The sequence below is a fragment of the Carassius gibelio genome, chromosome B1 (genome assembly GCF_023724105.1).
Source record: "Carassius gibelio isolate Cgi1373 ecotype wild population from Czech Republic chromosome B1, carGib1.2-hapl.c, whole genome shotgun sequence".
Classification (NCBI taxonomy): domain Eukaryota; kingdom Metazoa; phylum Chordata; class Actinopteri; order Cypriniformes; family Cyprinidae; genus Carassius; species Carassius gibelio.
The window spans coordinates 7594189-7618534 of record NC_068396.1 but is presented as its reverse complement, the minus strand read 5'-3'; the positions used below and the strand labels follow the sequence as shown (position 1 = coordinate 7618534).

Here is a 24346-nt window from a genome sequence, read left to right as displayed (position 1 = left end):
CCTCAGCCTTCGCGTCATGACTAAGGGCGGGCATAGTCCACAACAACTGTGCAGCAAAAATAATCAGCTGCAACATGGCTCATCTTTAAAAGTAATCAAGAAAGGTACACAGAAAAAAACAATTTTTACATTAAAAAAAATACTGTAAAATGCTACAGTAATGCAAAGTCAAATTTTGTCAAATGTACCATTGCATGTACCATTGCATTGCATTTGCAGGTAAAAACTATATATAATTTCGGTTGAAAACAGTTTAGTTAATTGCCTTTTTTATTATCAGAATTGTGCAATAAGATGTTTTGTTTTCATTTATATGCTTTTTTTCTTTTATTCTTTTACAATATCAGCAACACTTGTGGAGTGAAGAAGTCAAAATAATCATAAAGTGGAACTAAAAAAGAATAATAATGTTCATTTTGCCATTGCTTTTTGGCACACAGTCTGAAAGGTCGTAGTGCAAGAACTCCACTTAATGACCAGAAATACAGGAAATGCTAAACCTATTCCAGCAGTCATTTACAAAATCTTTTAAGAAAGTTGTCACACTATTTTCAATGTTTCCAAACCCCAGATATTCCGATTGAAATTCTGACAGAAACTCTGTCTTTTTGTGAACAAAAACATGAACCACCTTAAAAATGGATTTCCCAGATGAACACAAAATGAAAACAAAGACTTCTGGGTCCACCAAAGAGGACAGGAGCTGTGGAGGCTTCTTTCCCCTGTGTAATGTTATGAAAAAATGCTGTGCCAAAAACACTGGAAATAGACTGTCTGTTGTCTGAGACCGTAACCAGTGACCCAAATCCAGATCAAGACATCAGAGAAAAAGACCCAGACTAATGCCATGTTTCTGTCATCTATTGCCTAAGACCAAGACCACAAGGTCAATGTCAAAAGTCCATTCCCTGGGAAAACACCAAATGTCCAGTATACCCCTTTTCCTTTACAAGTGAGGGGTGGTTATGTTATGAGGCTATGTTATGTTATGTAATTAATTTAATACAATGCCTTGCCTCTGGTGTATTATGGCATATTAAATGCACTTTATATTGCATGTCAGTAGAGGAGTGTGGACTTAGTTGCAGATATCTGAGCTACAGAAAGCCCAGGACTTTGGGGAAATCTGTCCCACTCAGAAATCCAAAGTAGGTTATAAAGTACAACCAAGAAGCCTGAAGCAGAGCTCAGCTGAGATCCTCTACACATACAGTGAGGTACAAAGATTTAGGGATGTTTTCGTCATTTAAACGTGGACATAAACAGATTTTTTATCTATTTATTTTTTATTTATAAGTGCTTGGATGTACTGTGAGACAAAAGATGCTCTTTGGAGCATTCTCATTCTTCACTGTGTGATTTATAATAGTCCTTTACGCAAAGAGACTTGTCCAGAGTTTTACACCATCAATCCGTGACATGTTCAGTGATGTGAGCTGAATACAAAAACTATCTACTGTTAATTTTGATCAAGGCTTGTGCTGAAAATACAACTAATGAAGAGAAAGTATCCCCTGCTTTATCATCATTAATCATTTGCTGGTGAATATGTCAAACTAGTGATGAAAGACAACAGAATTTTGGCCTAAAGTCAGAAGAATCTTTTAGGATTCACAAAATTTGTCTTAGGAAGTCAAATCGTGGCTAAATTACAGTATGCAGCCAGTTTTACATAAATGTCTTGAAAAACTGGAGTTTATTTTTATTTGTTGATTGTTTGATTGAGTTAAATAATCACTTCAGCTGAATACTTTTCCAAATTAAATAGGATATTATTAGTGTAATATGCTATCTGTTGCTGATTTCCATTATAGTTTCCTTACACTGAATGGTTAAAGGGATGGTTCATGGGGACCATCAACTTCATATTCAAATATTTAAATATTCAAATATATATATATACTTTTTTTTCTTCAAAATATCTTCTTTTGTGTTCAGCAGAAGAAAAAAACTCATACAGGGTTGAAACAACTTGAGGGTGAGCAGATGACAGGATTTTCACTTTTGGGTGAACTATCACTTTAATTCAATATGGTGGATCCCTGTTCATTTAAACCAGAGTTTATGTGAACTTACATTTGAAATTTGTAAAAGAAAAAATTATTAAATCATTAAAGTAAAAACAGTCAGCAATAAATTAATAAGTTATAACATACACAGACACACACACAAAGATCCATAGATAAAAGTCATGCAGGAAGTGTTTTTGTCTTGTACATTTTAACAGACACGCCAATGTTCATTTGTAGACACAACTAAAGTTAAATAGTGGATTAATAGCCTGTTTGTCTGAATATATGTGGTTCCTGGCTGTTGTCGGATCTGTGGTGTAACCAGGACACCATGTGTGTGTTGCGTCAGAGTATGTGTTAGGCCCACGCGTGCTCCAGATATTGGCTCGGAGTAAAACTGTCATTACAGAAACTGTGGAGCAAAGCACATGCTCTCTACAGTGAGCCATTCAGCTTGATGAAGCTAACCATGCAACCCTAAATTAGCGGATTACACTTAGATGAATACACACACACACACAAGCCATCACACAAACCCCCATTAGATCTGAACGCTTCTTAATAAATCATTATCAGACAGGACAGTGCGTCTCCTCCCTCGACTTAATGACCAGCTGACTTTTACAAATGTCCTTCTGCACATCCTCTCTCCTAATGGCTAAAGTGCAGTGACACTGGGGTTGCGGGACTGTAAATCATTCAAGTTAGTGTCACACACTTCAGTGATTTACACCCGTAGAGGGAGTCCGTTCAAGCTTTAACGAACTGACTTTTGTGTTGCATGTCATGAGCTAAAATATGTTGTATTGGCTTCCATTGACCTTGATAACAGTTATTAAAGAACCTGGAACTTCATGGGTCGATGTAACATGCAGTAACAGTAAGCTAGGTGGTAAACTCTGAACAATGTAAAATATTATTTTAAAATTGAATTATTATTTTAATTACAAATGACTGTAAATTGATGACTACCATAAAGAACACTAATAATCTAGGTTCTGCAATTGGCCATTATACCATATATATTGTTTTGAATTTAGTATAATTTTCTAGCAGCACAATCAGAATTGAAAAAATAATAAGTTTCCAACCAGTCCCTCCTGTCTGCCAGGTATAGACTTGAACTAATAGAGCAACGCTGAAAGCACCACAGAGCCACATTGGTTACCCTCTTTGGGGAAATCAATCACGAATGGCTTATTTAGAGCTGTCTCTGCACATTAAACTGAAATAGAAGAAAGTATTTTAATATTGAAAAATTTAAATACATCACATTTAATGCTAAATTGCATAAGCTGGGATAGGAGAAAAAAAAGCTGAAAAGAACTACATTTATTTGGATAAAAATCTGTTGTAACAATTAGAAATTCTTTGCTGTCAATCAGGTTTAATCAATTTTAATGCATCCTTCCTGAAAAAAATGAAATAAAAATGAGTGCTGTCAAACGATTAATCGCGATTAATCGCATCCAAAATAAAATATTTGTTTGCATAATATACAGTATGTGTGTGTTCTATGTATATTTATTTTCTATAAGTAAATATACACACATACAGTATATATTGTAAATATTTACATGTATTTACATGCCAATATTTATATTATATAAACATATATATGCATGTGTTTACATTCATGATAAATATACACAGCACACATACATATATTATGTAAACAAAAACGTTTTTATTTCAGTGTATATTACATAATAACATTGCTATCTTGATGCTGATTAGCAGCTGAATTGTACAATTGTACAAAATGTACAGTTTTGTTGAGTTTACATGATTTGCTAACACATCCAGGTGACTACTGTATAGTCAGTCCTTGCAGTTCCATTCACCAGCCACCAGATGTCTCACCCTACTGCATTGCTACGAGTTAATTGAACGCACCTGTTCTTTGTTTACTGTTTGGTAGTATATTTAAGTAGCCAGGATCTAAAGTTGTTATAAGTCATGATAGTGTAAACAAGCAGTTGAGTCACTTCAATCGCATACTTCTTTGTAGTACTTGGGTTTATGCCATATTTGGATTTGTTTGTCTGATGTAACTGAAAACTATTGAGCGTGTCTGCCTTATTATGATTACTGCATTAGCCTTTTACCATTCTCCTTATTTTACTCTCTGCAAGAGCATTCTCACTTTGTCACAATCTGATATGTAACAAGGTGGAAACAGTACGCTGAAATAATCATTGACACACTACAATAAACATCATAATTCGAGCTTGAAGAGTTTTTCTCCATTCTGTATCACAACACTTAGTTTCTAGTAAGTCTGAAAAGCTTAGCTGATTAAAAGTATGTTTGGTTAAGGTATGTTTAATTACGGCTGACGCTAAACTCTGCATTGAAGCGGCCCTCCATGAACAGGACTGGACACAGCTGTCCTATCAAATAAACCTCAGAAATAGTGAGATACTGAATTACTGGTTAAAACTGTCTTTAAACTGTAGTTTTGGGTAGCAGTGATATTATTCCTTGCATTACTTTCTTATTCATATATAGTGTTATAGTGATTGCACTTTATTTTACAGTATGTGTAATTACATGTAGCTACTTATTTACATGTACAGTGTACTTACAGTGTATTTATCTAAGAAAGTTCTGGTAATACAAGGTAACTACATGGGTTAGGTTTAGGTTTAGGGGTAGGTTCAGGGTTAGTACCTAGATATTACATAGTTATTGTAATTACTATAATAAGTACATAGTATGTACATAAGGAACAAGACTAAAATAAAGTGCTACCATTTCTGTGGTGAAAACAAGAGCATTGTCCATCTGGCTGTTTATGAGTTCTTGCAATATTGTACACCTTGCTCATTAGCATTCAGAAGAGCCTTCGAATTCTCTCCCCATTCATCTCATTAACTGGATCATCTGACTGAAATTACCATCATCAAAAAGGAAATTATCCTATAAGTATATGTTGACCAGATGTCACATCTTTTTTTTTTGCCAGAAAAGTTGGCCTAACAAAGTAGCCGTTTTATATAAGGGAAAAATTTCAGACCAATCCAGAAACGTGACAAGGGTCCCCAATATGCTAATGTCCTGGACAAAAAAAAGGACATCAGGTTCAGCTATACATAATGCTTTCAGTTTGTATTTGGACATTTCCACCTCCACTCATCTGCAAAACATATTTAGCTAAAACCTCAAAGCTCACTTTTTTGAATACAAAATGAGAATTCAAATTCATTTAATGACTATGTGCTGGATATTGAATACACAAAGCTCAGAAAACCTCTGTAGTTTATGTCTGTAATATTGGATGTACTGTGTGTGTTTATGGCTTTTGTTATTGAATTAGTAACAGTGTTGGCCTGAGATGACCTCTGATTTAGTATGTATTGTAGCTTGTTGCAAGATTGCCTGGCAGTCTCAACATTGCATCCACATTGCATTGTGATAATACTGCATCCATTATTCAACATCATTTCACACTATGTACTGTCTCATTCTGCATTGAGCGTATAAAACAGGAATCAATGTAATAAATTGAACTATTTACTACAAAATTGGACATCCTGCAAAATTACATCCCAAATAAAATGAGACATTTTGCTTTCTCTAGAGAATGATTCACTGCATTCGAGGAAAAATGTTACTGTTTTCTGCATTATCTACAGTATCTATTATTATAAATTTGATGAAGATAGGTTTGAATTATAATTAATACTTAAATCTATGTATCATTTTAAAGACATTATAAACACCCCACCACTCTGTCATGAGATTATGTGCAGAATGCAATTTTCATAGTATGTGTGAAAGCATGCGTGTTTTACGTGAGGTCATGCATGCACATCAGGGCTCATGTTAGTGCATTTGTTTTAGTATGTTGTGTATAAAGAAAGATGCATAAGGACTAAGATTAGCTTTAATTTAAACTAACTGCAAATGCACAACTGCATATTAATTAATATTATAGTAAACGCTGTCTTAGTGTTTCATTTTGAACTGCTCAAGATGTTTCTGGTATAGATAGGGTGTTAAAGTGTAAACGACTACTTTTGATGAAGAAAAAATAATGCAATTACAAAAGATGGCTGTGTTCTAGAGATATTATGGTGCATCAAAGCTAAAACTGTCAAGCAAATTCTATTGTTAGAGCGAAACGCTGCTGTTCTATTGCATGAATGTATGTTTGTGTGTGTATGCACACATTTGCCTGTGTGTGAAGGGGGTTGTGAGTGTGTGTTTTATGTAATGTAGCATGGTCTGTTTGGTAACAAAAGTGGTGACACTGAAAATTGGGTTACCATGGAGACAGAAATTTCCCACTTTTTTGTGCTCATGACAGACTTGTGCAAACCTCTCTTCCATTTCTTCTTTACTCATTTATTTCTTAATTCCTTCATTTATTCATGAAGTTGTGCATGTTTCGTGATCCTGTAGCTGTTTGCACTTGGTTTATTTCGTCTACGTCAAAATTACAATTTATTGATGTTTGTTAGTGGATGTGAGATGAAATGTGAGTGAAATGTTTATTGTAAATCCAAACAGTCCAAGGAAATGGGATCTTCATTAGTCAACATGAGCTTGTGTCTGTTGCCAAAGCATATCATTTAGCTCTCTCCTTAAAAGAAAATGTCTAAAATCTGTTCTCAATCGAAAATTTTTTTCATTATGAGCTTTCTGGATAATTACCTGCGACTCCTTTCAAGTCAGTTCTGGGCTTTAGTTTAATGAGTAAACAACTGCTAATTTGACCCAGTTTAACTGCATATTAGGGCCAATTTAAAATAAGTGCTTGTGTCTTTGAGTGATTCACACGAAGTATAAAATAATTTTTAATAATTGTTTCAGATACTCTGGGTCTGCAAAACTGCTTCCATGCCCACACATAAACACAAACCTGTGTTAATTAGACAACGAATTAATGAATAGAATGGATAGCTAGCAGAAATACATTCCAGAAAACATGCATTTGTTAGATAATTTCATCTAAATCAATTTACTTTCCACTCAAGAAATAGATTTTATCAGAATGCTCGACCTTGCTATCCATTCTTTACTGTTTGAGCCACTGGAAGTCTGTAAGGTTTAGATTCTGCTACTATAAATGTCCTAAAACATTTGTTGATGTGTTCTGTATATGAGATGATGTATGATTTGAAAAGATAAGGAAGATATTTCCTGCCAAAGCAAATCAGGGTTCCCTTTGAGCCATGAATTTGGATTATTTGCTCAAGCAAGCAGATAATGGGCATAGGTTTCCAAACTTAGATACACAGACATGGATAATCACAATGGACCTGCTGTTACAAATGGTAAAGTTTATCATCCTGAAATTTGTTCACTGGACTGTAAAATGTCATTTTCCAGCCTATTCTGAAACATGATTGGTTGGCTGAGGGAGACAAAAAATGCTGGGGGTAACAAAAAGCAGCAGTACATTACAATGTATGCGAGTTTAGATATGTCAGATCTACTTTATAGTAGTCTGCATGGTTGTATTCACTTTTATTTCTTTAAAATCGTTGTGTGGAATGTAGGTTGTCAAAGTGGGTAATTTCTAAACATGAATATATTAGTATATAAAGGTTGACCTATAAAGAATGAGTAATTATAATGCCTGTGAGGACAAACAGCAAGACAAATAATGTTCCTGAGGCATACTGTAGCTTGCGGATGCGTGCCTGTGTGTTTATGCTAAATGGTTAAATGATATATTTGTTAAATGAATTTGTAGTGTTACATCATATTGAAGCGTGCTTTCCTGGTAACCATAAAACAGTGGACTGGCTGGTCTGTGTTGTGAAAAGCAGAATAAAGTGCTACAAATGCTTTTGATCTTAATGTTTCAAATAAGATTCCACCATCTCTTTTAGAGTAGAAGTGCATCATTATTTTAAATATATCTAAACAGAGAGTTTTTTTTTCAGGGGGCACCAGTGGCAGTTCTGACTCATTCAGTACCTTAGGCGAGATAAGACATGACTATGCCCAGATGGAATCTGTGGTGTTTTTTGGGGGGAGAATCTTCAAAATGAATTTCAGTACAGTAAAATGTAATAAAACATAGCTAGACAGTATATTAGCTACTCGTTATTTTCAGGTAATGGAATCAGATGGTGTTGCATTTTATGAATTTGGTGGTAATCTGCTGAACTTTCTGTCTAGCAGATTTTGTAAGGTTAGACATGACCAGAAGGCAAACTTTTTTTTTTTCACAGTAATCGTGCGGGCTTAATTTTTTAAAGATACAGATATTTGCATTAAAATCCACTTGGCTCAAAAAATATGAGGGGGCACGTGTCTTCTGTACATCTATACTTAAACACGCGCACATAATCATAAGTTTAAAAGACTTTAAATAGACTTGTCAAGCAGTTTTTCTTTTGACTGGGTGAATGATCTTAGAGCATAAAATCATTTGATTTAATTGCATGAGTTGGGGATCATAACGGCTCCCGTGGATTTCCTGCAGGGAAATTACACAGCTGGGAGCGTCTGACTCATAACGAACTACCAATTTTGGCGCAAACGGAGCAAGCCCCAAATCACCGTTTTGATTGAGACAGACAGGAGTCGGTTCGTTGAACTGTTTTTCTCTCTTTAACACGTGGAGGCGACAGTGGATGGGACATACTTTTGCAACATCGAGCGGGAAAATGACTTGTTTACTGAGGCGTCCTGTGATTGAGAATTTTCCACAGTTTTGACGCACCCATCGTGCGCAGGGACTGTTAATGGTGCTCATTATCATTTGACTGTATTCATGTGTGTGGCGGAGAGAGAGAGAGAGAGCCTCAATCTACCATCAACTCGATTCATGGAGTGTGCGTCTGAGAGCAATGGTCTGTAAAGTTGGATGGAAATATGAACGCGCATCATAACCAAATGATTTCCTCAAATAGTTAAGCGATGACACTAGTCTGTTTGCGTTAACAGACAGAAAATCCGTGTATGAAACGTATGTTTGTGTTTAATTATAAGTGGTAAGGTAAGAGAATTGAGTTGAATTTGGAGCGGAGCTGAGCGCGTGGGAGGCATTGGCGAGTACAGTCTCAATCCGCGCTGAGATGTTGAGGAGCGTGCATGCGCTCGACAGTTTCCCATGATGTCTCGAGTTCAGTCGATGGTGTCGCAGAGGAATCTCTATCCAAAATACACCTCACCCCCGTTATCGACCTTTTAACGACTGAATACGGCGCGTTGCTGTTGTTTTCTCCAAAAGGATGCGATATTATTGACGGAATCCCCCTCAGAGGCGGCACACAGACCTGTTCCACAATCTCCTACCGCGGAAAGCACTCGAGTCTTAGAAAAAAAATAACAGAAATATTAAGGTGAAAAAACCCATGTGGTCGTTGTTTGTCGACTGAATCACTGAACGTGTATTCCTTTTGCTTTTTTTCTGGTTAATCTCTGTAAGGAATGGACACGGTTAACACAAGGACACTGGTGGAATTAAGCCGTTAAGAGCGCTGAACTTGACGGATTTGTTTATAAAGAAAGATCAAGGTTATACGATGAAGACTCCTGAGGACGCGGTTTAATTTCCCGACTGGTGTATTGGAAATGTACAACGGGGATATCAGGTGAGTTGTTCTCTTTTTACTTTCAATAAAACATCAAAAACGTATTATTTTTCCTTAACAAATGTGGGCTCGCTCTCTTACAGCCAACTGGGAGTCGATGGAGCTTCCCGTTGACGAAATCGTCGGCTTATTTTTGTGACGGGAGAAATTATTTCAACCGTCTGATGCGCAACACCTGCTGCGCGAGCGAGCGCCCTACATAGAGACAAACCCCGCGCGCGCTGCGCGTGAGGGGAATACAACACCGGCCGTTATTTAAACACGCCGGGTCTCTCACACACTTTTAACCGCCGACTTTACTCTCGAAGCTCCCTGATAGTTGTTGTTTAAAACACGGTTATGTGGTTGTAGTCCGCCTCTGAGGGGACTTGGTTTTGTGCGGGGGAACCGTTACGCTTCCACGCAGATCAGTTTACCCACTCGCGAAGCCTTTTGGTGTGGCTTTTCGCTCGTAGACAACTGAACACTAACGAGAAGTTACAGAAATACTCTAAATAATGAGTTCTGTCATTTTTGTTACCCTGGTGTAAGGATTGTGGTTGACTTTCCCTCCCCCCAGAACATTGAACACTTAAGCTCCTGTCAAGGTGGTTCGCCGAAGGTCTGAAAAGAAAAATGCGCCGAGAAACGCGCCTTCTCTGTGAGGAAGTCTTCGTGGATAACGTTCACAAGTCATCGGTCAGTTTCACAGATGGCACATTTCAACCACGGCGAGTCTCCTTCACAGACACCTCGTGACACGCAAGGTAAGATACGTTTTAAATATTGAACGTTTTAGTAATAGGTGTGAAGTGGCTGACGGGGAGATCCGAATGGGGGCGCCGTTGTCTCGCGGGTTCGGTCTAAACGGGGAATGAGGGACTTGCAGATTTGGGTGCAGTCACGTTGTCCAAGCACATTTTTGATGTTTTCCTCTTGCTTACAGGACCAGGCCTGAAATAGTCTTTCCTGCAATGGAGGATACAATTTTAGAAGCTGAAATATTTAAAAACCGCCCCCTTCTTTCCTACACATTTATGTATAGAGACACCTATTCTTGATAAAATGACCTTAACTGAACACCGAGATACATACAGCAATGCATTCCTTACATTTGCTATATTGGGCCAACTCTTGTGATGCCTTAGTCCAGGAACAAAATTGAATAAAATATGTGAATGCATACATGAGCACTTGGCTGATGCACTGCCCTGTTGAACGCACTTGTGATGTTACCAAACCTCAGGAATAATGGGGGTAATGGAGTTACCTTACAAAAAATGTCTGGCAGTTAAAATGGAATTTGCTATAATATGCACTGACTTTAAATTTGCATAGCAAAATTTTCTTCAAACTGTTGCCCTCACCATAACGGTAGCTGACATGAATGAGAAAATGGATCTATTTAATACCACAGTTTTCTACACATATTTTAAAAACTAAAAACTATCTGCATTTAAATACTGTAGAATATGTTTTGGTCCTTAAAATGAAGGAATACATGAGCATACGTGTTGGTCAGTGATGTGGAGTGATGGATTGGGGAGGAGGACCTAGTGCAGGTGCTTATTTTGAGAGTACTCGTAACTATTGACCCCTCCACCTTTCCACACAGTCAAACTCAGAAATCCACCCACAACCTCCCCATTCGCCTGCGAAGAGAAGTGATCTCAGCGGTGATATTCTGCTAACAGAGGAGCCGATATGCACTTGGCACTTCATGCTGTGGTTTTGAATTATGAAATATGGGCTGTGACAGACCATCAGAACTGTGGTTGGTACTTCCAGGCATATACTCAAACCTCACTCGTACAAACACTCCTATTGGCAAGACGTTTTTGGCAGCGTTGCTTAAATTTTGATGCATAAAAGTCCATGGGTCTGTTTTTGTATGCAAGCGAAATTAACTGTCTCTATATCCTTGGCTGCTCTTTAGTTGTATTCTGCAAGCTTAGGGTGAAGGTGATGTCTAATGTGACTGAAAACACACCGTTTACTTGTAAAACATCCAACAAATATGACAGATGCATTTGGAAACACTTAGTGCTAGTCCGGGGTAGACTTAAGGGCATGGTTGCTTTGCTGGGGTTGCTCTGTGAGTATGCCAATTATGGATGTAGCAAGTATACTAAATGAGAAAGTTACAGGGGAAACAGAGCACAACTGCCTGTATCTGGAATCTGTAATGTGTTCATTGAGGCGTGCACCACTTTTGGACCCTCACAAACTACCAGTGCAACCATCAAGAAAGCAATTAGGCAATTACGTGATTGGCACTAATTAGTATGCTTCACAATACAGCTGAATGTTTAAGCTGACAGAAGCAAAACCCTCTTAATATCTGTTATAAGTGTTTGCCAACAATTGGAAACGCATCAATAAATTATTAGTTTGTCAAGTGTTAAACAAGTCTTTGCTTCATTTATTCAAAAATGACATTGTAGGAGGAATTATATAATGCATCAGGCAGTAACAGTCATCCACTTCTGCTCATGAATTGCTGTATCAATGTTGTGATTTTAAAATTACTTATAAAAAACAGCATAATAATTTAATTTTCTTGTGTGTGTGTATATATATATATATATATATATATATATTTATTTATACAGGTCATGGTTATATAATTAGTGAAATAAATCAACTTTTTGATGATATTCTAATTCCATTCAAAAAGTGAAACTTGTATATTATATTCATTCATTAAACACAGACTGATATATTTCAAATGTTTATTTCTTTTAATTTTGATGATTAATTTTGAGAGACCATTTAAAGGCTTTGCATGTGTTTTGAGTTAATTAGCTGATTAGAGTGTGGCACCAGGTGTCTTCAATATTGAACCTTTTCACAATATTCTAACTTTCTCAGATACTGAATTTGGGATTTTCCTTAGTTGTCAGTTATAATCATCAAAATCAAAAGAAATAAGCATTTGAAATATATCAGTCTGTGTGTAATGAATGAACATATATATGTATACGTATACGTATATGTTAGTGTTGTCAAAAGACCCGGTACTTTGGTACCAAGTCGGTACAATTTTTTTTTACATGTGATGGTACCAGGTTTCTTTAAGTACCGGTAGTACCGAAGTCCCGTTCAAACCCGCTTCAGCGCTATGATTTCCGCGAAGCAGAAAATGAGGACAGAATCTCAAAATCCAGTCATGAAAATGAAACTTACATTTTAATATGGACAGTCATGGAATTTGTCAAAGTTAGCATAACTTAATAAAAATAAATCGATCAAATCAAATCTCCATATGGACCAGTATTTGTAAATGTTAAGCTGCAAAAATTGTTTGAAATATGAATCCGTGTTCTGCGCGTCTCTGTGTGAATTAATGAATGGCAGAGACGTGCGGGTTTGTTTATTACATAAACTGAAGCGCATGACGCTTGCATTAATTTCAACATCTGAGCTTCAGAGTTCTCTCTCCATCAAGCGATCTGAACTTTTCAGTTCATCTCAATGGACGCACAGCGCACCTGTATTTGATGCTCTGTAAACTCTTTGTGAATGCGCACGACTCACCGTCGCTTTACTGCTAGTGCTGTCTCTCACACATGCAAAGAGAGAGAGAGCGCAAGAGCCTTACCACGCTGAATCGACACGCTATATGTAAACTATTCTTTGTTGTCTTCTCCTGTCAAAATAATGTTCATTTAGAATTATTCATATTCATTTTCGAACAAGCAGAAGACATACTGGTTTCTCCGGTAGTGGGTGGAGCTAATGCGCAAATGGCAATTTCATTGGCTGGCACTGTCCCCGTTTTGATTTTAGCAAATCAGTTTGACCGAACGCAGACAATGTGATTAATATTCATGAACCCAGCAGCTCATCAATTCATAGTGCATTGTATATACATTAGTATGATAGTAGAATTAGTAGTAGTATTATCTTTTAATAATAATTAATAAAGTGCTAGAAATATTACTATTATTTAGTAAAATGTATGTGATACTGCTACTACTGTTTAAAAAAATTATAAAACTTTATTTTTTAAAGAAATAAATCCAAATATTTCTTCCATGTTTTAATTTTAATAGCAAATCCCCTTTATTTACCAAAAATAAAATGTTTAAATTTCATAAATTAGAAGACAAATTAAATTTGGGTGAAACTTGTTTACTGTTTTTCATAATTATATAACTGTAGAAAAACTTTAAATACAATTGTAAATAAGTATAAAGAATGGCTTTGGTTTTATTTTTAGTGCTAAAAAGTAAATTTTTTAAAAAATTAGCATATTTTTGTGTTTTGCTTTGGTACCGAAATTGGTACAGAGAACCGTGGATTTTCACTGGTATCGGTACAGAATGCTGAAATTTTGGTACCGTGACAACACTAGTATATTTATGAATATATATATATATATATATATATATATATATATATATATATATATATATGTGTGTATGTATACATCTGTGTGTGTGTGAATATTGCTTCCTTAATTAAGAGACTATATTTAATATTTATACTTTAAAAAAATTGTCACATTGCAGGAGTTTTTTTTTTAATCAAATGCAGATAAAATTATTCAAAATGTGCTGATCTTGGAAATATTCACGTACAGCAAGTTTGCAATATATTCCATCTAATATTCCAATGTAGGACTTTTTCTGTTAAGCTGTGCATTCATGAGCTTCTGCATTAAGCTTTTTCCTTTGTTGAGAACTGGTGATAAAAAATGGTACTATTTGTAGTAGCTGATGGCAGCAAATTCTTATCACATCATTCCTTACCGAGCACCCCAAACAAACTCCCAAATTTCAAGCTCTGAAGACTGTAGGGTTTATTTCATTTTATTGATTTTTGTGTCATGATGAGTATTGATTTAAAATTACATGCCCTGGCACATACAGTATATTAAGAGACAAACTCATATGATTTCATGATGCTGCTGTATACGTGCCCTGCTTGTGTACTACCAGTGATATATTCAGCCAGAGTTAAATAAGAAACATGATATTTGACTGTTCTAGTTAATATATATTTGATATAATTTTCAACAATATCTGAGTACTTTTTAATCTGTGCTTACTGACTATGGCCCAATGTAGTCGGTGAATGAAATGGAGGTGCAAATATGACTGATGACTAAACTCCAGGGATGAAGAAGGTGTATCCAGTGATATTTCTGAGAGTGAAAAGTTCAGTGTGAATTCGATCAGTCTTGCTATCAAAGCATGTTTGATAGCAAAGTATCTCTACCTTGATAAAAGGAGCCAAATGAACAGAAAAAGTAAAATCTATTTTATTGTCAGTTATTCACTTACTGTTTAGTTATTCCAAATTTGTATGGTTTTTCTTCTTTGTAACATAAAATATTTATTTGAAGTATGTTCACACTGCTGTTTTCCTTACAGTAAAAATGAATAGGGATATGTGCCGATTGAGTTTTGGAGTGAACTATTCCTTTAAGCCATAAGTACAATTTCCTTAATTCCAAAGTTGACTTTTACATTCAGTCTCTTGAGATTAAACCATCTTTTAACCACTGACATCAGCGCACTTAAATTTAACCATGTGTAAGCTGTTCTTCACTCATGAAGTTATAATGCACTCCAGTTAGTGCATGGTTTCATCAATTATTACTGTAATTTAAGAGACAGCTACACTAGCCATCTGGAATCATTCGGGCATCAAATTCCGCCTAGAATCATTATAAACTATTGACGAGTCCTATCAATTAGAAAGGCCATTTAAATGCAACCACGATGACATATTGTAAGACAGTACATCAGTGTTAATTGCTAATAAGTGAACCACTGTTCCATTTAACTGTTTAGGCTAATTGAAAAGTATTGACTTGAAATGATAGAGTAGTTGAACAGAGTGCCAAATCATCTTAATCATTAAAAGCTTGTCTTCCGAATTCGCTTACCAGTCCCCCTCCACTGAATCATTGCATGCAAAGTAACAGGGTGAATGTAATTTATGGATGTGATCTGATTTTGGTCTATTGAGATCTGGTAAGCCTGATGTTTTGCATCTTTTTAAAACTTCTTATCTTAACAGGGGCTGAAGCCAGGAATGATGGGAGCTGTAGTCTTCTTGATGGTCTTATGGGCTTTGTTGGGTTGGTCGCAGGCCGCAGAGAAGCCTCCATCCCTGAGTGTAGCTGTGATACTGGGCCAAACCCCCACTGTATCCGAATCAGCCCTGCGTCCGGCTCGTGGGATAGGTGCGCCTCTGGATGTGACTGTTCTCAGCGTCCAGGTGAACCAGACGGACCCAGGAAGCATGCTTACACACCTGTGTGAGCTCATGTCCCGACAGAGACTGCATGGGCTGGTCTATGGAGATGGCACGGACCAGGAAGCTGTGGCACAGATGCTGGACTTTGTTTCCTCTCAGACTTCCATGCCCATACTGGGAATCCATGGTGGCTCTGCCATGACAATGGCCGAAAAGGTAAGCATGCTTTGTGCTTTATATGTCCTCAACTTTGCATTTTCAGCAGCCCACCACAGAATATTTAATCATATCTGGCATCAGTCGGATGTTTACCACCAAGGCCTAAACATAAAGCTGAATTTCAAATATTTAATGCCATGTTTTGGATTGTCTAGCTGTGTTGCATTAAACGAGACACAATTCAGATACCTGACAGATTTTCTTTATCAGTCATGCCATCTGCATCAGATATAACCTGACGGATTGCCAGTCTTCCTGTCACTGTCCCTCTGTCTGTCTATTTGTTTTTGCAAAGTTGGCAATGAGCTGTGTTTATAGCAAAATGGGTTGCAGTTGTGTGGGTGTGACAGAAACCTACGGCCGGGGTAGTGACAGAGCTGCCTCAAAGAGTTGAGCATTGAAGCCAAGAAAGTTCATGATTGCAAAGGGATTCATTGATGCCATCTTTATTTCATGTTAAACATCAATGATTTTTAAAAATGTTTAATTAATCATCAAATGGATGCATTTGACTATTAGGCCATTACTACACTCTTCATCCACATAAACTGTAAAAACTTCTTGTAGACGACCATGTCATCCCATTGCATCATCTGGCTGAGTTCACTTCAAACTACCCTTCCAAATAATGATTTGATAATTTTAGATGAACGCACAATCCCTTTTAACAGTGATGAAATACAGCCACAAAGTAAGTGTATTGTGCTACTTTGTCAAAGCTCATGGTTAGAAACATTTCTTGCTTAAGTTTGTGATGTTTTAATTCTTAATGTAATGTGCATTTAGTTTTTATGTAATTAGTAGCTTCTTGCTTTTAGTTTTTTGTTTTACTGTCTGCTTATTCTCTCACTGTATGTATGACAAGTTATTTGTGGTGGCAAGTGTATATATTGAAAGTTGCTTAGAATTCATAAGGATCAGATTTTTCATTATCTAATTTCCTTCGAGCGACATTCTCCAACTTGGTATTTGACACATTAGGCCCTGCTGCCGCTGTAGAGCTTGGAGGGTAATAATTGAAGAGACTCTTCGGGAGGGAAGCGCTGCTTAGGGAGTCAAATGCTGTGGCTGATGTGAATGAAACTCAAACATTAAGAGGCCCCCTGCTTGCTGTCTCCCATAACACTTCTCATCCCTTCTTTAAATCATCTCCCAGAGTTCCTTTTGATACCGAGGCTGATACAGTCTTGGCTGTATTGGCTGCGCAATAACATGTCAAGCACAATGCATTTCCAAGTTTGAAATAAACAGAAATAGAAAGGCAGAAAATATCACAATTACTGTCAGATCTGTTCACGTTCAATAACAAGTCAGTAAGATTTTTTTTAATGTGTCTGAGAAGTGTACATTGGCATGTATGAAGTTTTCCTTACATAAAATAGCAAAATATCAAGCCAAATGTATTTGCACACAAATGAAATGAGTCTTTTCTCAGCGCTTTATTAATTATTTATATAAATAACCTCTGACCATTACATCAAGGTCGGCATGAGATGTTTCTGGTCTCAGTCTTTCTGATTAGACTGAACAGAATAAAACCACTTCAGTGTCAGATTAGATAAATGAGTTAACTGTGTTCATGAATTTAGTGTTTAGACATATTAAGTTGATTTGGCGCTATAGAATATTTGGCACCCGAATTTAACTTTTGCATACATGATGCTATTAGCACAGGACTTATTTTCTACACAAAATGTTTTTCTTTTTAAATCACAAATTGCATGAAAAATTAAGTAAAGAGTATGGTTTTACATTACTGTCAGTATTGAAGTATTGTATGAGTGGATTTTGTTAAAAACTGTGGCTGCATACTGCATGTATACACTTACGTACATTTGTAGGTACAGTAGACCCGCCTCAATTATTGATTATCTGTTAATCTCTAAGTGCAGTACCTATTATATTAGTCATTTTTTCCTCCCATGAAACACAAAAGAAGACATTTAAAAAAGTAGGAGTTAGACAGAATCACGTAAAGATTTTTCGAAATGTATCCTTTTGTGATCCATCGAAAAACTACAACTTTTAAGTTTGGAGTGGCTTAATAATGCCATAATTGTATGTTTTGTGTGAGCTATTGCTTTAGAATATTTCAGAATGGCCTTTATCTCTATAGTATAATACAGTGTTCTCTCTTGTACCACTGTTTCTCTTTGATCAAGTTCAACTGCATGTCTTTTTGCAGTGTACTCTGGGGAGAGCATGAGTGTGTTTTAAGAGTGTGTATCTGAGGGTCCTGGAGGATGCTTCGCTTCACTGTAAACCCAGATTGTCCTTCTTATGTTATTAAAAATGAAGGCGCTAAGGCGCATCTTTTTATCCATGTTTCCACTCCTGATATGGGAAAGAAAGGGCAGGGAGCACTAACGCACACTGAGGGGGCAGGACTGAATATTCGATGAGCTGCTTTATGTGGTTTGCATGTTGCATGTTTTTGGAATGAGGTCTGGGCATATGTGTTTAGGGTCTATATGAGTAAAAGAAGGACAGAGAGTCAGGCCTGAAGAGTTAAACACTAAAGCTGTTTTCTACCCCATTGAAGCTTTTATCCCATCTGTATTAGAGAGGTGCATTATGGGAGAAAAGAACAAAATAGAGGGGCTGACATAAATTAAATATGTAACATACACTTACAGGCAGACGTGTACAGACACACACAGTCCTTTTCTTTTTCGCTTATCTATCTCCCACACACTCAAATTTTCTTGTTATTCATTTAACAATAGACTGAGGTTGCACTGGCACATTAGATCATATGATGTCATCAGCAGTGCCAAATAAGTGCCTGTAAAAAAACACTGAAGCGCACAGAAAACCCACTCGAAGGTTAAAAGCCAACTTGTTTCTAACAAGCTTATAAGACAGTTTGCTGATGTCACGGTGACATTAGTTTGATGATTTCTTTAGTCAGCCACAATAAAACTCCCTTCAGTGGATCGGTTAATGCTACTTAGTTTTATGTTGTAGCATAATAAAAAAAATTAAAATAAAATGTAATTATAAAGAAAAGAGAGAAATAAATGTAAAAAAAAAAAAAAACATCTTTATAATTTAAAAAGTGTAGTTTTAGCACAAACATTCTGCAGTTCCTAATAGGTAATTTTTCAGTTGATACTTTTTCAAATCATGATGTATAGTACATTTAAAGGTTTGGAGCCAGTAAGATGTTTTTTTTAAGTGCCCCTATTATGCCATTTTTAAGGTTCCTAATATTGTTTTGGGAGTCTCCTACAATAGGTGTACATGCATTCAAGGTCAAACACTGCTTTCATTTTCTCATAATATGCATTTAATATCACCTAATTTTCCAACAATTCTCAAACGATTCGTTCAGAGCAGTTCTAAGATTCAGTCTCTCTAAACCCCTCCTTTCTGTAAGTCTTCTCTGCTCTGATTGGTCAGATGGTCAATTTTGTTGGTGATTGGTCTACAGCTTGCAGCACTTGTCGGAAACTATACGTCCATTGCCATAATTCCATATTATGAACTGAATAGAAAATATAAACATCTGTTATTTGTCATACAGGTTCAGTGGAGCCAGCTAGTACAAATAAACTGGGTACTGTCTTTTTATAGAGCAAGTGGTTTGTGTATACTGTGATCAACTCCCTGAGAAAAGCAGTCATCAGTAAAATGACATGTTGAAGGTGGGTATAGTTTTGGGGCAACTGGCTAATGCACTATATTGTTATCGTGGGCACTTATAAATACAGTGAATAATTATACATTACAAATTATTCCAAATTTGGAATGCATTTTAAGAATACTATTCTCAAAATGCACCACAACGCTGTATGTTGATTAAAAGACGTGTGATCACTCTGATGTAAACAAGCACCCATGAGAAGCACATGGGGGAACACTTGAGAAACGCGCTGAATGAAATCACATTCACTCTCTGACAGCAGATGGCATTAAACTGCAGACAGTCCTTAACCTGAAAACCCCATAAATATAGCAGCTATGCTACTTCCTAAAACATATTTAAAAGTAGACATATCATGCTTTCTATAGATATTTCTCTCATGCCCCTTCGTTGAGTATTCACAGAGTTACAGTTCATTTTAATTACGTGTTTCTAAATGAAGATCAGCGCAGACAAAGGCTGCAGAAAGCACATCTTGTTTGTTATCTTTATTTTATAAGTTCACAAAGTTTTGTTGTTATTATGTCTGTATCCCAAAAAAAATAGACCCTTTACAGATTCGATTGATGTATTGCTCTTATCTGTACGGTTAAAATTGAAAGTGTAATTTAAATTATTTTCGGGGTTATCAGGAGAAAATGACTCATAACGCGTATACGCGTTAATTGACTCCAGAGGGTTAAATAATATTAAATAGCCATTCAGATCTGTGTATTTGCTATGATGTTCATCAGAGTGCCAAATACTTAAGTATTAAGACTTAATAGGCTTTTTTTAACCTGGACTACAACATACCATAGATATATTTCAATACCGTGATAATACCATTTACCGTGATAAAAGCATGAGCAATTAATCGCAACAGGAAAATTTGATACTGACATATCCCTAGACGGGCATCTTGCAAATGTGTAACCCCATGTAGCTGTCATGGAAGTTGGAAAATTCTAATGATTCTATTTTGCTGTTCAGAGTTGATTGTTTCTTTTGGGAGACAATACATTTATTTATCATGCACTTTCCTCTTTACACCTTGTAGTTTGTTTGCATTCAAATACAGGTACATTACACACTTCATGAAAGGCAATATTGAAAATGTCCGTTATGCATTTATTCAAGTTTATTTTTCTTTTAGTTTTGATCAGTTTAACAGTTTCTTCTTGAAAAAAGTATCAAAGTATCAATTAAAAAACTTTTGAATGGTCCTGTATCTATTACCAAAATATTTAGGCCTATAGCACGAAAATAGACTACCGATGTTTTTGTGTCATTTAAGATGTCAGTTTTTATTTAGCTTAGAACAGCATTCTGTCATTTTGAAATACTGTGCCAGCTCTTGTTAACACTTTACCTGTGTTCCTACATTCCCAAATGCCCCCAAGGAGGGATCACTACAGCTTAAGTGAAAGTCCTGTATAAGCCAAAATAAACTTGTCCTTCGTTATTTTGTGTGATGTATCGCTGCACTTCAACCAGACACCGAAATAAAGTTACAATGGCAGACCTAAGCTGGAATGTAATTTAAGATGCTTTACAAGGCTCCGGAATGGTACACAGTGGACAAACGATCTGCCATCGCTCAATACTGTATGATAAATCCTTCTCTCTCCTAACAGTAGCGCCTTGATGGCCACCTACTTATTTTGGGCTCTGTCACAGTGACTCACTGCAGTTCTTAAAGCTGTTATAGATGGAAGATATGAAATTAGAAATTCGTTTACATTCGGTTACTGTCATTAGGACACTGGATAACAAATCTCTAGTAAAGTCAGTGTCACTTCAAGTCAGGTTACAGGGAAGCTCCCGTACTGTTTGTGGTGCTTTGAACCATAGGATCAGATGGAGCTTTTAAGAGATAAAGCTCTCAGACCTTTGTCAAGTTTCAGTCTGTCCCCTCTTCTTTTAATCTCAGCAATCCCTCTATATGTGGACCTTCCTTCTCCCCATCTCTCACTCTTTCCCTTTCTTTTATTTTCTTTCTCTCTCATTCTTCCTTCAGGGTTTATCAGAACATAAAGGATTCCTCTCCCTGGCAGATCAAAAACATGTCTCTCTCGTCCTCACTTATTTTCTTTCTTCTTATTCCTCTCGTCACTTCTTTCCCGCGGGTTGTAAAGGACAATCGACGAACATGGAGATTGGTGGCTGCATTCAAGACCGAATGAGGTCATTTTCCCTCTTTGCACTGCCTTCACTGAAAATGACAGTCTATTTGGGAGAAGAACGGGCAGAACAACTAAAAAAACCTTTGAAAGCAGCTTTTAAGGGCTAAGTTTAGATTCCCTGTTCCACAGCCTTCTGCGTTTTGTGCGACACTAACTTTATGAATATTGTATAGTGAAGTAGACACACAGGCTAATTGATTTAGAGTGAAACATTAACCTCATAATTCCTACTGTTTTTCGGATTTGTCTTGGGCCAGAGGCTTTTCTTTGTGTGTGAGGGTGAGAGACTGAATTATAAAGACAGGCAATGTGAGTTCAAGAGATTGTTAATACGTTGAAACTGATCTGTTTTTTTATATGCATCAGGCAGCTCGAGTTGCCTTTTAAAACAATAAGTCACTGCTATATAAACTACCATTCAGAAGTTTAAGATCAATTTGTTTTTTTTGTTTTTTTTGGGGGGGGGTACATAAATCAGCAGTGTCATAAACATTCACATGTTACAAAATATTTATATTCTAAATGCTGTTCTTTTGAACCTTTTTTTTAAAGAATCTTGAAAAGTAATTTCCAAAAAACATGTTTTTGACATTAATAATAAAGAATGTTTAGAAATAAGAAGATAATGTTTTCTGAGCAGCAAATCAGCATATTAGAATGATTTCTGAAGGATTGTGTGACATAGACTGGAGTAGAGGTATTCACGGGTCCAAATATTTGTGCCCGAAACCGAAAGAGACCTGTAATGTACTAAACAGAACCGACCCGGACCCATCTATTTTTTCAAAAGCTGGACCCAGACCTGTTTAAATCTGAGAAATGTCTACCCGGACCCGACCCGGACCCATATGTTATTTGCAAGCTGGACCCAAACCCCCCGGGAAGACACAGACCCGGCTGGATCCGATTGTCACATATTCCACCTTAAATTGCTATTACAAGTCAATAAACCTGTTGGGGAAAATACAACTTTCTGTCTTACCTAATTTAAGGAGCCGTATTCTCTCTTCCTTGTACCTGACTGCCTGTGATGCATTACAATCCTCCGACAAGAAAGTTATCCATGTTATTCCTCTCGTTATTCCAAGTCCTAGCTTAATCCACTCATTATTTCAGCTTCAAAAGTCCACTTGATGTCACGGTGATGGATGACAAATGCAACTGTGCACATGTAACGTTACATTCTGACTCGAGTTAACTCGCACAATAACTGTGACTGTTTGCCCTTTTGAACTATAATAACGCCACTGACGTTATTTTTATGCTATCATCTCTGTTCTCTCTGCTCTATTCTGCGTCGAGTCTGAATCTGACCAATAAAACTTTAAGATTAAACGAAAATGTAAAGCGCGGTGTGGCAGTCGAAGTGTCCCTCACTGGTTGCCATAGAAACATGAAACATGCTGGAGACTGCACATGCGTGCTAGCTGTATCAACCTAACATATGTTTAACGCAGTTTGAGCGTCATTCATGTTACAGTTCACCTCAGATTGTGTTGCTGATTTGAAATATATTAAATATAATTGTGTCAAGCCTGCAAGCATTATTACCGTGCGGGCACTTGCATTAACTCTGAGTCTGCGCGCTCTGCTTCTAACAGCTAACTTTTCTTTACCTAATTTTACAAGTTGCAAGTTACAAAAAACACAAGTCCGATGACTCAGATCGCACGGGTATTACACACAATGTTAAACAGACCCGGACCAGAGGTAATAGATTCAGACCCGACCCGGACACGGCTGATCATTTAAAATATAGACCAAAACCCGTACGGGTCCCGGGTCGACAGGTCTCGGGTGCACTGTGAAGACCTCTAGACTGGAGTAATAATGATCAGGAATAAGTTACATTTTAAAATATATTTAAAGAGAAAATGATATTAATTTATCAGATTTCATTATTTGACTATTTACTGTATTTTTAAATAAATAAATGCAGCCTTGGTGAAAATAAGATACTTCTTTCAAAAATGATAGATAGATAGATAGATAGATAGATAGATAGATAGATAGATAGATATGTCAGCATGCACCAGGGCACAGCTAAATATGCTTTTGATATTTCACATTGAAGTTACATAAATACTAATCTAGAGGATGTGCCTATATTTATTTCAGGTGCTGTTTCATAGAGAATGTCCATGTTTGGTCATAATGGTCTAGCAGTCATTGCATGATCAAAGACTGCCTAGCGTAGGATTAGATGAAGAAATGTGTAGCTGTTCAAAGCGATGCACGGTAGCTGTGTGTGGGACTGATCACCCCTTATGATTCACTTCCATACTCTGTCTGATCAGGCAGGATAGCATTTCTCACTTTTCTGTTACCGAACTGTATGACAGTACATGTATATTCTCCTTTTTTTTATTTTAATTTTTTTATCAGGTTGAGAAACAGATGAAATGGTGAGATCCTACATTATTAAAATGAAGGTTTCTCTTATGCTCACCAAGGCTGCATTTGAGTGATCAAATATAGCAAAAACTACAATATTGTGAAGTATTATTACAATTTTAAGTCATTTCAGTGTATTTTAAAATGTCATTTATTCCTGTAATG

At 36.6% G+C, this 24346-nt stretch overlaps 1 protein-coding gene across 1 annotated transcript in view; it reads left to right on the top strand.

Moving 5' to 3' along the window:
- The first annotated feature begins 8547 nt into the window (after nt 1-8547).
- The window catches only part of grin2ab (glutamate receptor, ionotropic, N-methyl D-aspartate 2A, b), an 85848-nt gene continuing 70049 nt past the window's right edge, over nt 8548-24346 (top strand). Inside the window, exons 1-3 of the mRNA XM_052544770.1 lie at nt 8548-9568; nt 10128-10314; nt 15578-15973. Coding sequence (XP_052400730.1) covers nt 15593-15973 — 381 coding nt within the window. The 5' untranslated portion in view covers nt 8548-9568; nt 10128-10314; nt 15578-15592. The remainder of the gene's footprint in view (nt 9569-10127; nt 10315-15577; nt 15974-24346) is intronic.